The sequence below is a fragment of the Anolis carolinensis genome, chromosome 2 (assembly GCF_035594765.1).
Source record: "Anolis carolinensis isolate JA03-04 chromosome 2, rAnoCar3.1.pri, whole genome shotgun sequence".
In the NCBI taxonomy this organism is placed as follows: domain Eukaryota; kingdom Metazoa; phylum Chordata; class Lepidosauria; order Squamata; family Dactyloidae; genus Anolis; species Anolis carolinensis.
Window position 1 is genome coordinate 212,695,682 of NC_085842.1, and position 14,778 is coordinate 212,710,459.

The following is a 14,778-nucleotide window of genomic DNA, read 5'->3' on the forward strand; positions in this document are numbered from 1 at the left end:
AACAATGATGCTGTGTGTGGGAGGAGCCGAAATGCCCATTTCCGCAGATCATCAGTACAGAGAGGCTTGGGGAACAATCGGGGTTAATTTAAAACCACTTCCTATGATTGCCAATGCAAATGCTCTGGGAAAGATGAAGGTTAATTTAAAACCACTTCCTAAGATTGGGGGGTGATGGGTTTTTTTTTTAAAAAAAAAAATAATAATAATCAAAATCCTGGAGGGACAATAGGAGGAAATCTTAGTGCAAACGACCCCATAGAAAGTGCCACCTTAAGAAAAATGCCTCAAATCTGCTTCTGTGGAGGGTCTTGAAGGCAGTGTTGACTTAAAACAGTGGTTCTCAACCTGTGGGTCTCCAGGTGTTTTGGCCTACAACTCCCAGAAATCCCAGCCAATTTACCAGCTGTTAGGATTTCTGGGAGTTGAAGGCCAAAGCATCTGGGGACCCACAGGTTGAGAACCACTGCCTTAAAGGATGCCTGTTTTTAAAAGTGTGTTGGTATCCTTGAAATGGAAGGAGTCATCACCTGCCCATGTGATGAGAATTAAGTGGATGGTTTATTTAGAAGCTGGAGTAGGTGATCTTAATGTGATGGGAATGAGCAAATTGTGTTGTCGAAGGTTTTCATGGCCGGGATCACAGAGTTATTGTGTGTTTTCTGGGCAGTATGGCCATGTTCCAGAAGTATTCTCTCCTGACGTTTTGCCCACATCTATGGCAGGCATCCTCAGAGGCTGTGAGGTATATGGAGAAACTAAGCAAGGAAGGTTTATATATCTGTGGAATATCCTGGGTGGGGAAAAGAACTCTTGTCTGTTGGAGGCCAGTGTGAATGTTGTAATTAATCACCTCAATTAACATTAAATAGCCTTCCCAACTTCACCTCCTGGGGGAATCCTTTGTTCAGAGTTGTTAGCTGCCCCTGATTGATTCATGTCTGGAATTCTTCTGTTTTTAGAGTGTGCTCCTTATTTACTGTTCTAATTTTGTTCAAACACGAGTCAAAGAACATGAAAGGCACTGCAGACTAACTCAACCAGAGAAATCAGCCATAGCAGAGCACTTGATGAACCAACCTGGACAAAGTATATTATTTGAGAACACAGAAATGCTCGACCACTCCAACAACTATCATGTCAGACTACACAGAGAAGCCATTGAAATCCACAAGCATGTGGATAATTTCAACAGAAAGGAGGAAACCATGAAAATGAACAAAATCTGGCTACCAGTATTAAAAAACTCCATTGGGTATTTAGGAAATGATGAGAGGCTGGCTGCTGAGGATGGTGTGGGGGGATTTTGAGGGGCTTTGTAGTTTTAGCGGTAATTTCAATTGTATTTTATTTTTTGACAGAAAGATTTAATTCTGTTTTCTAAAAAATATATATTCATACTTATATGCATTTGCTTTGTTTTCAGTTTGCATTGTGTCATGTTTGACACTAGCCACCTCGAGTCCCTATGACATGAGAGTGATGGAATAATAATAAAGTAAGTAAGTAAATAATGTGGATTGCCATAAAATTTCACTTAGATTGAAATTTCTGCCTAAAGCATACTAATAAATAAAGCCATTGCCAAAACATTTGGGGAAAGGAAGAGTTTAAAGATTTTAAAGTTCGTCTTTTGGTTTCTAATGAATTCTAACCAGAGTGAAATGTAAGGCAAAGCTCAGTGACACCGCTGAGATTGTTTTGGACATTTCATAACATTGACACTCCTAAGGAGTTGCTTAGCACATCTGAAGGGTAGAGTCTTTAATTCTTAATTTACAAAGAGTTTCCCCTAAAACCCAGATTTTCTGTCAAGGCACCATGCAGAAAAAATGTCTACATCTCAGATATTATACTTCCTCCATGGTGTGCTTACTCACTTGTCTTCTCTCTATTGTATTCTACTTAGAGAACTCTAGCTAATACGGTAGTACAAAAGTGAAACAGAATTAAAAAATTAAACAGGAAAATGTGACAGTATGAGCCAAATGCAAGAGATGCTACTTCATTTTTGCAAGGCTTTATCTATGGAATGAATGCGATTTAATACCACATTAACGGTCATATTTATTTATTGTGTCAGAACCAAATTGAGGATACCGTTATAATGTATTTAAAAACACAAAACTAAAAACTTGGCATTATCCTAGATTTCCTTTGACCAGAAGCCAGCCACTTGGAGTGCCTCTGGTGTCACTGTGAGAAGGTCCTCCATTGTGCATGTGGCAGGGCTCAGGTTGCATTGTAGTAAGTGATCTGTGGTTTGCTCTTCTCTACACTCACATGTCATGGACTCCACTTTGTTGCCCCATTTGTGATCCCAGGTTGTGCCAGTCAGCTTTCGTATGTTATTATTTCTAGCACCCAATTTTTGCTTGATATTCAGGCAGTGCTTCTTCTAAGTAACAGCACAGTCCAGATAGGCAGTAAGAACACCTAAAGCTTTGGAGAGCTTCTGTTCAACCATTTCAAAGCTCTCTGCTTTGAAGTGGTGTCAAACTGCATTTATTCTACAGTGTAGATGCACTTCATATTAGATTGATCTTAAAGACATGTCAGCAAAGCAAATAGGAAAGTCAGTAACCTGCCAGTAATGGAGAGGTTGTGAGAAATTATCAGACTGCAGTGCTGGAAGAATACTAGGATTCCTGAGAAATTACTCATTTCATATTTATCATAAAGCTTACATGAATACTATGAAAGTTCTAGCAGGTTATGAAAGCAAACCCTATCAACTTGTCTTGGGAACCCATGGACCCCAGTAACAGCAATTTCTGCAGTAACCTAAGTTTCAAAACATTTTGTACAGCCATTTATGCAGGTAGCCTGCACAACATCCTGTGGCGATGAATTCCAAATGTTAGTTCTTTATTGCACAAATACATGCTTCTCTTTGTCCTACCTGAAGCAGGTGCCACCCAGGTTAAATAGACTGATGAAGCAAGTTCTAGGGTTTGAAGAAAGCAGATGAAAATAGCCTAAGGCGATATTTGAACTGTCCCTTGGAGTTTACTGCAGGTAAGAAGATAACAACTGGGGCAACTTTGCCATAGGGTTTTGTCCTTCCCCAGCAGATATCATACCATAGTACAATTACATTCAAATCCAACTGAGTTCATAGACCTTAAAGCAACTCTTTTGACCCAGCCTGTTTGGTGCTGTAGGCCCACATAACTATCACTTCTTTCAACCCCCAGGTACTTAAATACCTGCTTTCTGACTTGGAATGGAATAAGAATTCACCAGTTTCCCAAATGTAATTAAATTTTGGTGTTACCAACCAATTGGGAAAAGCTAACAGGAAGAAAAAGTAGTATTTGGAAAATTCCGCCATCAGGGAAAGCTTTTTTTGTCATTTTCTCTACAAAACTACACAACTAGATGGAGAAGGAAAATCGAATTAAAAGGAGCACTAAAATATTGAAGGAGGATGGGGGCGTTATTTGTGCCTTCAAATGTTTTTTTTTAATTTATGGTTATCCTAGGGTGAGATGATCATGTGGTTTTCTCAGCAAAATTTGTTCAGAGGAAATTTGCAATTGCCTTCCTTTATGGGTGAGAGAGTGATACTTGGTGAAGATTCCCAGTGCTTTTCCAAACCCAAGTCTCCGGAGTAGGAGCCCAGTATTCAAAATACTATGCCATGCTTATTCTTACACATAGGGAATGCTATTTCAAATTCCCAGCTTCTTCAAGTCATATTCCAAGCCAGATTTCATGGGTCATTTTGCCTGAATAAGATAAAGAAAATTTATGGTGATTCACATATCAAGCAAGTGTATATAGCTAAAAGCAGAGGAAAAAATAATATTTCTTGTTCAATTTATTATTTTCTTCTGGAATGTGTTAATATACAGGCCAACTCTTTGGTTCATTTGAGGCCCCTTCTACACTTTCATGTAAACTCCAGATTATCTCATTTGAACTGGATTATATGTCAGTGTAGACTCATATAATCCAAAACAGATGATATGGATTATCTGATTTGATAATCTGAATTATATGGCAGTGTAGAAGGGGCCTGCATGCCAAAGTTAGTACTTAAACCCTGTCCATTTCCTGCTAACATGGCAGAATGGCAGGAAGGATGCTGTTTGCGGCTCCGTTCATTCTGTTTTGTTTTTGTTTTTCCGTGTCAGGAGTGACTTGAGAAACTGCAAGTCGCTTCTGGAGTGAAAGAATTGGCCGTCTGCAAGGATGTTGCCCAGGGGATGCCCGGATGTTTTTTGATGTTTTTACCATCCTTGTGGGAGGCTTCTCTCATGTCCCCGCTGGAGCTGATAGAGGGAGCTCATCCGCGCTCTCCCTGGTTGGGATCCGAACCTGGCAGCTTGCAGATCAAGTCCTTCAAGTCACAAGGCTTTAACCCACTACTCCACTGGGCGCTCCGTTCATCCTGATTTCTCTCCATTTCCTTCCCTCCTTTTGCCCATCTTTTAGATGAGTTTTGGGGGTGGCTTAAATCTTAATTAATTAAGAGTTTAGAAAACTGCAGACTTAGATTTTGTAGTTAAAAATATTAGAAATTAAATGCATCTTTTAATGTCAGTGACATTTTATATTCAAGAAAATGGCACAATGACCCTTTTTTCCTAGGTATGGCTTAGAAGTGCAACATTGTTATTAATGTTTTTGACATTGTCAAAAATACCCTTCATGATTATGGTGGTTTGGGATTACTTTGGAAGTGTTTGCCTATTCAGAAGGCATCTGTCTACTGAATGGCTTTTATTTTTCCCAAGTCTGCTGAAAGAAAGGCAGATCTGATTGTCAACTTATTCATGATAAATCTTCTGCACCAGGATGCATTCATTGATCTCAATCCCACCTGCCTTTATACTTATATCATCAATGCCGTAACATTGACAAATTGGATCTCATTAACATTATGAATGCCATGCTGTATCATTGTGATCACTGATTGACTGGGACCATCCATATGATTTATTCTAGAAGCAAAGGACTGCACACTAATGTCAGTGTGGTAAACGTTTATATACATACACTTGAAATACTGAAAACAATTATGATCACTAAACCTCAAATGGGACTGGACAGAATATGGAAATAGGGCAACCAAATACACAGCCCAACCAACAAAATCTCTTGCATTTTAGCCCTGTTCCTGGGGTTATTTGGGGCAATGACTAAGAAAGTCGCATCGGATAGAGCATCAGCTCTAGTTTCTTAGATATGGTTGTCATGATTTTCTATGAGCGAGCAGATGAAGAATAGTATATGCCAGTGGTTCTCAACCTGTGGGTCCCCAGATGTTTTGGCCTTCAACTTCCAGAAATCCAAACAGCTGGTAAACTGGCTGGGATTTCTGGGAGTTGTAGGCCAAAACACCTGGGACCCACAGGTTGAGAATCACTGGTATATGCCACATGTCCTAGACTTCAAAAACTAGAGCTGAAAGGGGGAAAGTGATGCCATTTTTTGAATCAGCAGGTAAAATATATCCAAGTACAGGGCTGACATTTGAGGCACAAAAATGTGTGTTAGCCAATGTTATCAAATACAGCTCTCCTATAGCAAATATTCAAATGTTATATATTTCTAGATTAGGAAAAAAATGATTAAGTATAATAGTGGTTTATAAAGAAGCATGTGATGTGTAGCATGTAGACAGTTTTTTTCTCTGTCTCTCATAACCCAGATCACCCGATTGATAATGGATAATAATAAGTTCAGCACAGACAAGAGGAGCTTCATGCAGCACATGAACCTGGTAAGGTTCTAATACAGATGTCTAAATCAGGTTAGAAATCATCCAAACATGGTTTGATTATTCCTCTCAGCAGTCCTAACCATTGGACATGGGCTGATGGGAGTTGTTATCCAACAGTACCTGGAGGGCTGCATGATGCCTTCCCCTGATTTGTCCTAAGATTTACCAGTATACTCACCAGTATGGTCGGCCAGAAAATGAGATTGACCAAATTCAGAGGTCATAATGGTTATATCTTACCTTCAGTGACAGAAGCAATTTGCTAGAGAACATGAACTGGTGTTGTTGTTGTTATTATTATTATTATTATTATTATTATTATTATTATTATTATTATTATTATTATTATTATTATATACTGTATTTATATTCTACCTTTCCCCTTAGGGGACTCAGAGCAGATTACAGCATTTACATAGGCAAACATTCAATGCCTTTACAATCAAATACAATGAGTCATACAAACACAAACAAGACAAAGGCTTCTCCTTTCATTTCTGGCTTCTTGGAAGCGGTGCTCTAGTCTTTCTAACCTTCTGCTTAACTTGTATCTATCTATCTAGTATCCATTTCTTTATATAAAATGTATAAGTTCCCTCATAAAATGTAGCAAGCCATATCCCAAAGACAATAACCTTTTTGTAACCCTGCTGAACATTTCCTGAGCAGGAAAAGTTGGGCAAATCCCTCTGGTGTTCCTAGCCAGAGCAATAATCACAATCCACCATGTGTGTGTGCATGAAGAGTTTCCCGTGTCAAACCAGACAAGCCAGCAAATATTTGTTTAGTTAAATAGTCGATTTGGAATGAGAGATTGCTGACTGCAGAAACAGAAGCTAAGAAAATTTGTTAAACCTTTTTTAATTGAAATCCCAATCTTGATTGCCGAGATCATCATCTTAAGAATCTAGAGCCTCCACACATTAAAAAAAAAATCACACACAGGCACAGGATGTTAAAATGCCTAGTCAAAAACAATAAAACCGCTTTAAAATTTGTTAAATTACAATAGAGTCTCACTTATCCAACACTCGCTTATCCAACATTCTGGATTATCCAACACATTTTTGTAGTCAATGTTTTCAATAAATCGTGATATTTTGGTGCTAAATTCGTAAATCCAGTAATTACTACATAGCATTATTGCGTATTGAACTACTTTTTCTGTCAAATTTGTTGTATAACATGATATTTTGGTGCTTAATTTGTAAAACCATAACCTAATTTGATGTGTAATAGGCTTTTCCTTAATCCCTCCTTATTATCCAACATATTCGCTTATCCAACGTTCTGCTGGCCTGTTTATGTTGGATAAATGAGACTCTACTGTATATAAAACACAGCACTTCCTAGCTTGATCTTTTTAAAAAATCTTCTTCAAAAGCCTGCCTAAAAAGAAAGGGCTAAGACTGCTGCCAGAAGGACAGAAGTGACAGTACAATTTTTGGCTTCCCTAGGTAGGTAGTTCCAGAGTCATATTCAGAGGAAGGAACTCAAAGTACAAGAAGAGAGATTCTACCTAAACATTCGGAAGAACTTCTTGATGGTCTCTCACACACACAAACCCTCAGAATCAAACCACAAGTCCTAGGGTTCCATAGGACGCTGCCAGAGCAGTGAGATCATAGCCCTATAGTATGCCCATCTCAAATACCAAAGAAGCAAACCACAGACCCTCATCAGCAATCCCAAGTAGTGGCACAGTTTCTCCCTACTGGCAGTGGAATATACTGCCTGGAAGTGTAGTGGGGTCTCTTTCTCTGAAGGGTTTCCAACAGAGGTTGAATGGCCATCTATTGGGAATGTGTTGATTCTGTGTTCCTACATGGCAGGGGGTTGGACTGGATGGCCCTTGTGGTCTCTTCTAACTTCCCATAATTCTACGGTTCTCTGAAACATGAATGAATTTTGTGTTTAGATTTGGGTCCTATCTCAAGGCTGGGTGTACACTGCAATATAATGCAGTTTAGAACTGTGTTATATGATCATTGTAGACTCATATAACACAGTTCAATGCACTTACCCAGGCGGTAAACTGACTTGAGATTTTTCGGAGCTGAAGTCCAAAACACAGGGAGGGCTGAAGTCTGCCCATACCTGGTCTACACTGACCATATAAGACTGAGCTTTCTAAATGTTTCATGTTGGTGACATACTTTTAAGACCTGTACCATTTTGCAACACTATAATTCAGTTTTACCAGCAAGATGGAAGTTCAATCAAGTCCTTATAGGAGAGAACGACACATTAATTACATTGTCATAATGAAACATATGTGAATACATTTCTCACATACGTTTAATCTCTAGTCTGTGTATTTTGATATATGTGTGTGTGTGTGTATTTTGTAGAAATTTGTTTTAATATATGTATTTTATAGAATGTTTTTAGATAATTGTGTTTTTAGTGATGTTGTAACCCACCTCAAGCTGCAAGGAGAGGCGGATAAGAAATAAAATGATGATGATGATGATGATGATGATCATCATCATCATCATCATGAAAACCGTACATTTAAATTTTAAAAATATATGATTTATTGTTTATTTCACATACATTCAGGCTCCATCTACACTGTCATATAATCTAGTTTCTGAATTTTATTTTGAACTGGATTCTATGGCAGTGTAGACTCATATAATCCAGTTCAAAGCAGATAATGTGGATTCAGAAACTGGATTATAGGGCAATGTAGATCCAGCCTTAGAGGTTTCTCATTACATTTGCACAATAAACCTGGACACTGTAGCCCATACACAAACGTGTCCTGGCACAAGAGCTTGGAAAGCTCTTATACTGCATTATTTGGGAGTGTAGACCCACCCTGAGATACTGTATCTGCCAAAATTCCACAATCCTAAGCAATACAGAAAACTCTGGTACAATGCAGTTTGAAAGCTTCATGATGTCAGGATCTACATTACCATATAACCCAGTGTTGTTCCACACAGCTATATAACCCGGAATATCAAGGCAGATAATCCACAATATCTGAGTCCACAGAGCCATATAATCAAGTTCAAAAAAGATAATGTGGGATTTTGTTCAGCTGTGTGGAAGGGGGCCAGATTATTCAATTTGAACTGGATCATGTGAGGCCCCTTCTACACTGCCATATAATCCAGATGATCAAAGCAGATAATCCACATTATCTGCTTTGAACTGGATCATATGGCAGTGTAGATGGAGTATTTGTGGCAATATAGATCCAACCTAAGATTACCGTAGATTCTTGCTTATCCAACATAAACGGGCCGGCAGAATGTTGGATAATAAGGAGGGATTAAGGAAAAGCATATTAAATGTCAAATTACAATATGATTTTATAAATTAAGCACTAAAACATCATGTTTTACAACAAATGGACAGAAAAAGCAGTTCAATGCATGGTAACGTTATGTAGTAATTACTGTATTTACGAATTTAGTACCAAAACATCGCAATGTATTGAAAACATTGACTACAAAAACACTGACTACTAAAAGGCAGACTGTGTTGGATAATACAGAACGTTGGATAAGCGAGACTCTACTGTCTCTGTAAATATTCCACTATCCTAAACAATATGGAATACTTGTGGCCCAAAACCTTTTGGAGTCCATCTACACTGCCACATAAAAAAACCAGTTTATCTGTTTATCCCAGATTATATGGTAGTGTGGACTCATAGGCCCCTTTCACACAGCTGTATAGAATCCACATTGAACTGGTTTATTTGGCAGTGTGGACTCATAAGGGCCACAGTGGCAAAATTGGCTAAACCCTTGTGGTGGCTGAACTGCTGACCAGAAGGTTAGCAGGTTCGAATCCATGAGACAAGGTGAGCTCTCATCTGTCAGCCATAGCTTTCCATGCGGGGACAGAGAGGAGCCTCCCAGCAGGATGGTAACACATCCAAGCGTCCACAGGGCAACGTCTTTGTAGATCACCGATTCTCTCACACCAGAAGCAACTTGCAGTATGTTCTCAATTCACTTTTGACACGACACAAAAAATCAAGCGGATATTGTGGATTTATCTGCCTTGATATTCTGGCTTGTACGGCTGCATGGAAGGGCCCGTATAATCCAGTCCAAATGATATAGTGTGGATTGACAATCTGGATTACCGTGTTCCCTCACTACTTCGCGGTTCACTTTTCGTGGATTCGCTGTTTTGCAGTTTTTCAATAAACTCTAAAAGAATATTATAAATCATAAAAAAATTACAATTTACAGCCTAAGGAAGGGAGGAAGGAGAAACCGAAGGGAGAGAAAAGGAGCCCAAGTGGCAACGGGAGGAGAAGGAAGCGATTTATCAACACACGATTGGTTGATAAAGACTTAAAATAGTGCAGAACTACTAAAATAATGTATAAATATTAAATTTTAATTTAAATTAAAATATACTGATGGCACAGTGTGTTAAAGCACTGAGCTGCTGAACTTGCAGACCAAAAGGTCCCAGGTTCAAATCCCGGGAGCGGAATGAGCATCTGCTGTTAGCCCCAGCTCCTGCCAACCTAGCAGTTCGAAAACATGCAAATGTGAGTATATCAATAGGTACTGCTCCGGCGAAAAGGGAATGCCGTTCCACGCAGTTGTGCCAGCCACATTACCTTGGAGATATCTATGGACAATGCCGGTTCTTTGGCTTAGAAATGGAAATGAGCACCAACCCCCAGAGTCGGTCATGACTGGACTTTACGTCAGGGGAAACCTTTACCTATTAAAATAAATATAGTGTCCCTACTTCGCGGATTCACTGGAACATAACCCCCACGATAAGTGAGGGAACACTGTATATGGTAGGAGATGGGGTGGTCAAACTGCAGGATGGTTTGAAATCCCATGATAATATGAGCGGCTCCTGCTCTGTGTGCCAGGCGCTTTCTTAAAGGGACCGGACAGGGGAGTTCCTAGATTGGGGAAAGAGGAGACTTCAAGTGGGAACCTGTTGTATAGAAACCAAAAGGGAAGGGAAGGGGGAGGAAAGAGGGGACAAGGGAAGGGTCCAGTGTTTCCGTCCTGGCTGCTCTGTCGGGACCCATGCGTGTCCCTTTAAATGGCCAGGTAGCTCGTCGGGGCGGCGCCGGAACGGGCCATCCCTCCCTCCTCTCCTTTCTTGCTTCCTTCGCTCGGACAGGTCCTCCTGCGGTCGAGGGACTGGCCTAGCCGGGCGGCCAGATGTGGCAGCCGCCTCTTCTTCTTCCTCCTCCTCCTCCTCCTCCTCTTCCTCGGCGGCCGCTGCCTGGCTCGGCGGGCTCCTCCGGGGTCTGCCCTCGAGGGGCCGGGCCATGGGGATGCTGCTGCTGTTGCTGCCGTCCGGGGAGCGCGGCTTCCTCGGGCGCCTCTGGACCGCCCTCCTCCGCTGGCTCCAGGGAGACAAGTCCTGGGCCAGGAAGCTCGACGAGAGCAGCCTCCTCCAGCAGAAGAGGTAGGGAGGGGAGCGACGGCGCCTCTGCTCATGCCAAGAGTGCGGGTCGTGGGCAGGACCCCCTTCCATCCCCCTAGAGCAGGCCTGGGCCAACTTGGGCCCTCCGGGGGTTTTGGACTTCAACTCCCACCATTCCTAACAGCCGGTAGGCTGTTAGGAATGGTGGGAGTTGAAGTCCAAAACCCCCGGAGGGCCCAAGTTGGCCCAGGCCTGCCCTAGAGCGAAGCTGATGGCATTTGTCAATAGCCTCCCAACCATCTATGTACGCTATGTCCATATATGCATGGAGAACAGGGACTCAGTGTGACTGGGGCCCCAACCACACCGTGAATAAAATCCCCATATTTTCAGCTTTGAACTGAAATATATGGCAGCGTGGACTCAAATAACCCAGCCCTATAACCCAGAAAAAGGAGCCCCGGTAGCGAAGTGTGTTAAAGCACTGAGCTGCTGAAGTTGCAGACCGAAAGGTCCCAGGTTCAAATCCCGGGAGCAGCATGAGCGGCCGCTGTTAGCTCCAGCTTCTGCCAACTTAGCAGTTCGAAAACATGGAGCCTCCGATGGCCTAGGGGATAAAAGCCTTGTGACTTGAAGGTTGGGTTGCTGACCTGAAGGCTGCCAGGTTCGAATCCCACCCGGGGAGAGTGTGGATGAGCTCCCTCTATCAGCTCCAGCTCCATGCGGGGACATGAGAGAAGCCTCCCACAAGGATGGTAAAACATCAAAACATCCAGGCATCCCCTGGGCAACGTCCTTCAAGACGGCCAATTCTCTCACTCCAGAAGCAACTCCGGTTGCTCCTGACACGAAAAAAAAAGTTCGAAAACATGCCAATGTGAGTAGATCAATAGGTACCGCTCCGGCGGGAAGGTAACAGTGCTCCATGCAGTCATGCCGGCCACATGACCTTGGAGGTGTCTACGGACAATGCTGGCTTTTCGGCTTAGAAATGGAGATGAGCACCAACCCCCAGAGTCAGACATAACTGGACTTAACGTCAGAGGAAACCTATACCTTTTATAACCCAGAATATCAAGGCAGAAAATCCCACAATATCTGCTTTGAACTGGGTTATCTGCCATATATAATTCTATATCTCAGTTCAAAGCCGAAAATGTGGGATTTTCTGCCTTGATATTCTGGGATATAGGGCTGTGTGGAAGGGCCGTGAGTCTACACTGCCTTATATCCCAGTTCAAAGCAGGTAATGTAGGGTTTTGTTCAGCTGTGTGGAAGGGGCTTCAGATAACCCAGTTCAAAGCAGATATTGTGGGATTTTCTACCTTGATATTCTGGGTTATATGGCTGTGTGGAAGGGCTCTGCAGCCCCCTTTACCCTGCCATATTGTTCAATTTCTGAATCCAGATTATAGAATTGGATAACTTTATTGTCGTTGTACATTGTACAATGAAATTACATGCTTTTCCCAGCACACACTACCACTTCACAGCCCCAATGTCACATCAATGCATAGAATTATAAGGAGCCCCCGGTGGGGTAAAGCCTTGTGACTTGAAGGTTGGGTTGCTGACCTGAAAGCTGCCAGGTTCGAATCCCACCGGGGAGAGTGCGGATGAGCTCCCTCTATGAGCTCCAGCTCCATGAGGGGACACGGGAGAAGCCTCCCACAAGGATGGTAAAAACATCAAAACATCCGGGCATCCCCTGGGCAACGTCCTTGCAAACGGCCAATTCTCTCACACCAGAAGCGACTCAGGTTGCTCCTGACACGAAAAAAATAATAATAGAATTATAGAGTTGGAAGAGAACTCACGGTCCATTCAGCCCAAGTAGGAACATCATATTCAAAGCACCCCTGACAGATGGCCATCCAGCCTCTGCTTAAAAGCCTCCAAAGAAGGAGCCTCCACCACACTCCAGGCAGAGAGTTCCACTGTCAAACAGCTCTCACAGTGAGGAAGTTCTTCCTAATTTTTGGATGGAGTCTCTTTTCCTGTCTCCTCTCAGCCTTCTCTTCTGCAGGACAGACATGCCCAGCTCTTTAATCCACTCCTCATTGGGTTTGTTCTCCAGACCCTAGATCATTTCAGTTGCCCTCCTCTGGACACCTTCTAGCTTGTCAACATTTCCCTTAAATCTGCGGTGTCCAGAATTGGGCACAGTATTCCAGATGTGGTCTGACCAAGGCAGAATAGAGGGGTAGTATGACTTCCCTGGATGCAGGCCAAAATCCATTGGCTTTTTAAGCTGCCTCATCACATTGTTGGCTCATACTTAACTTCCTGTCCACGAGGATTCCAAGATCTTTTTCACACGTCCAGCTGTTGATCCAGGAGTCTCCCATTCTGTATCTTTGTATTTCATTTTTTCTGCCTAAGTGCATTTGTCCTTGTTGAACTTCATTTTGTTAGTTTCAGCCCATCTCTCTAATCTGTTAAAATTGTTTTGAATCCTGCTTCTGTCTTCTGGAGTATTAACTATCCTTCCCACTTTGGTGTCCTCTGCAAACTTGATGATTATCCTTCATCTAAGTGAATAGTAAAGATGTTGAACATGCGAAGCCATGAGGTTCAATATAGTTACACCTCTAGGATAAAAGCTGTCTCCCAGGGTCCTTCCACACAGCCATAGAATATTAAGGCAGAAAATCTCACAATATCTGCTTTGAACTGGGTTATCTGAGTCCATACTACCATATAATCCAGTTCAATGTGGATTTTATATAGAGCCTATGATTCCACACTGCCTTATAATCTGGGATAAGAAGATAATCTGGGATAAAACCCTAGGATATAAGGACCTGGGGTTGGATCAACACTGCCCTATATCCCAGGATCGAATCCCAGATTATCTGCTTTGAACTGGATTATGAGTCCACACTGCTAGATAATCTGGGAAAAGAAGATAATCTGGGATCAGTTCCTCGTATATAGGGCAATGTAGATCAAGCCGGAGGCCCCATCTACACTGTCATATCAAATCCAGATTATCTGCTTTGAACTGGATTATACGGCAGTGTAGAATCAAATTTGTCTCCAAAAACGTTGATTTGCACACCCTTGTCAGACTAGGTGCACAGACGAGGTACACACACAAGGGAACTTGCGCCATGGGATAGGACCCCGGGGAAACCATAAGCAAAGGGTGCCCAGAACAGAGTAAATCAGTATGTATGTGATTAGGTACTCATATACAGGCAGTCCCTGAGTTACAAACCACCAATTTACAAAGGACTCCTAGTTTAAAATGGTGGTGAGACAACAGAAAGTAAGAAAAATCTTCCCCTAGGAAGAGAAATTCACTTCTGGAAGAGTGAATGGCAGTATAGATCCAGCCTGGGTCTAAAGATATTAGTGGCCAGAAGACAAAGGGGTCCACACAACTATAAGGCTATTGATAAGAAATAGTCAAAATCTGAACTTCTATAACACATTATTTCTTAAACAGTGGGGTCCTGACCCCAAATAGGTTCCACTGAGCACAATGTTTGTGGTCACAAAAAGTTTGGCAAGAGTAAAAGATTTCTGAAGGCAGCCCGTTTATACAAATCTGTTATCAACAACATGCAGCCCTACTCCACAAAAAAAACCATCAGCCGGTTTAGCAAGCCTTGCAAATGCCGGTTTATTGTCCATAAATGTTTCATTTGTATACTGTACCTATATACCTG

General features: G+C 41.9%; 1 protein-coding gene and 1 long non-coding RNA gene across 2 annotated transcripts in view; one reads left to right on the forward strand and one right to left on the reverse strand.

The window, feature by feature from the left end:
• Nucleotides 1–2,538: 2,538 nt before the first annotated feature.
• The window catches only part of LOC134296530 (uncharacterized), a 58,103-nt gene continuing 45,863 nt past the window's right edge, over nucleotides 2,539–14,778 (reverse strand). The window contains exon 3 of the long non-coding RNA XR_010003306.1: nucleotides 2,539–3,731. This is a non-coding gene — a long non-coding RNA (uncharacterized LOC134296530). The remainder of the gene's footprint in view (nucleotides 3,732–14,778) is intronic.
• The window catches only part of LOC100566195 (transient receptor potential cation channel subfamily V member 6), a 132,412-nt gene continuing 128,303 nt past the window's right edge, over nucleotides 10,670–14,778 (forward strand). The window contains exon 1 of the mRNA XM_008120809.3: nucleotides 10,670–11,146. Within this exon, the coding sequence (XP_008119016.1) occupies nucleotides 11,007–11,146 (140 nt within the window). The 5' untranslated portion in view covers nucleotides 10,670–11,006. The remainder of the gene's footprint in view (nucleotides 11,147–14,778) is intronic.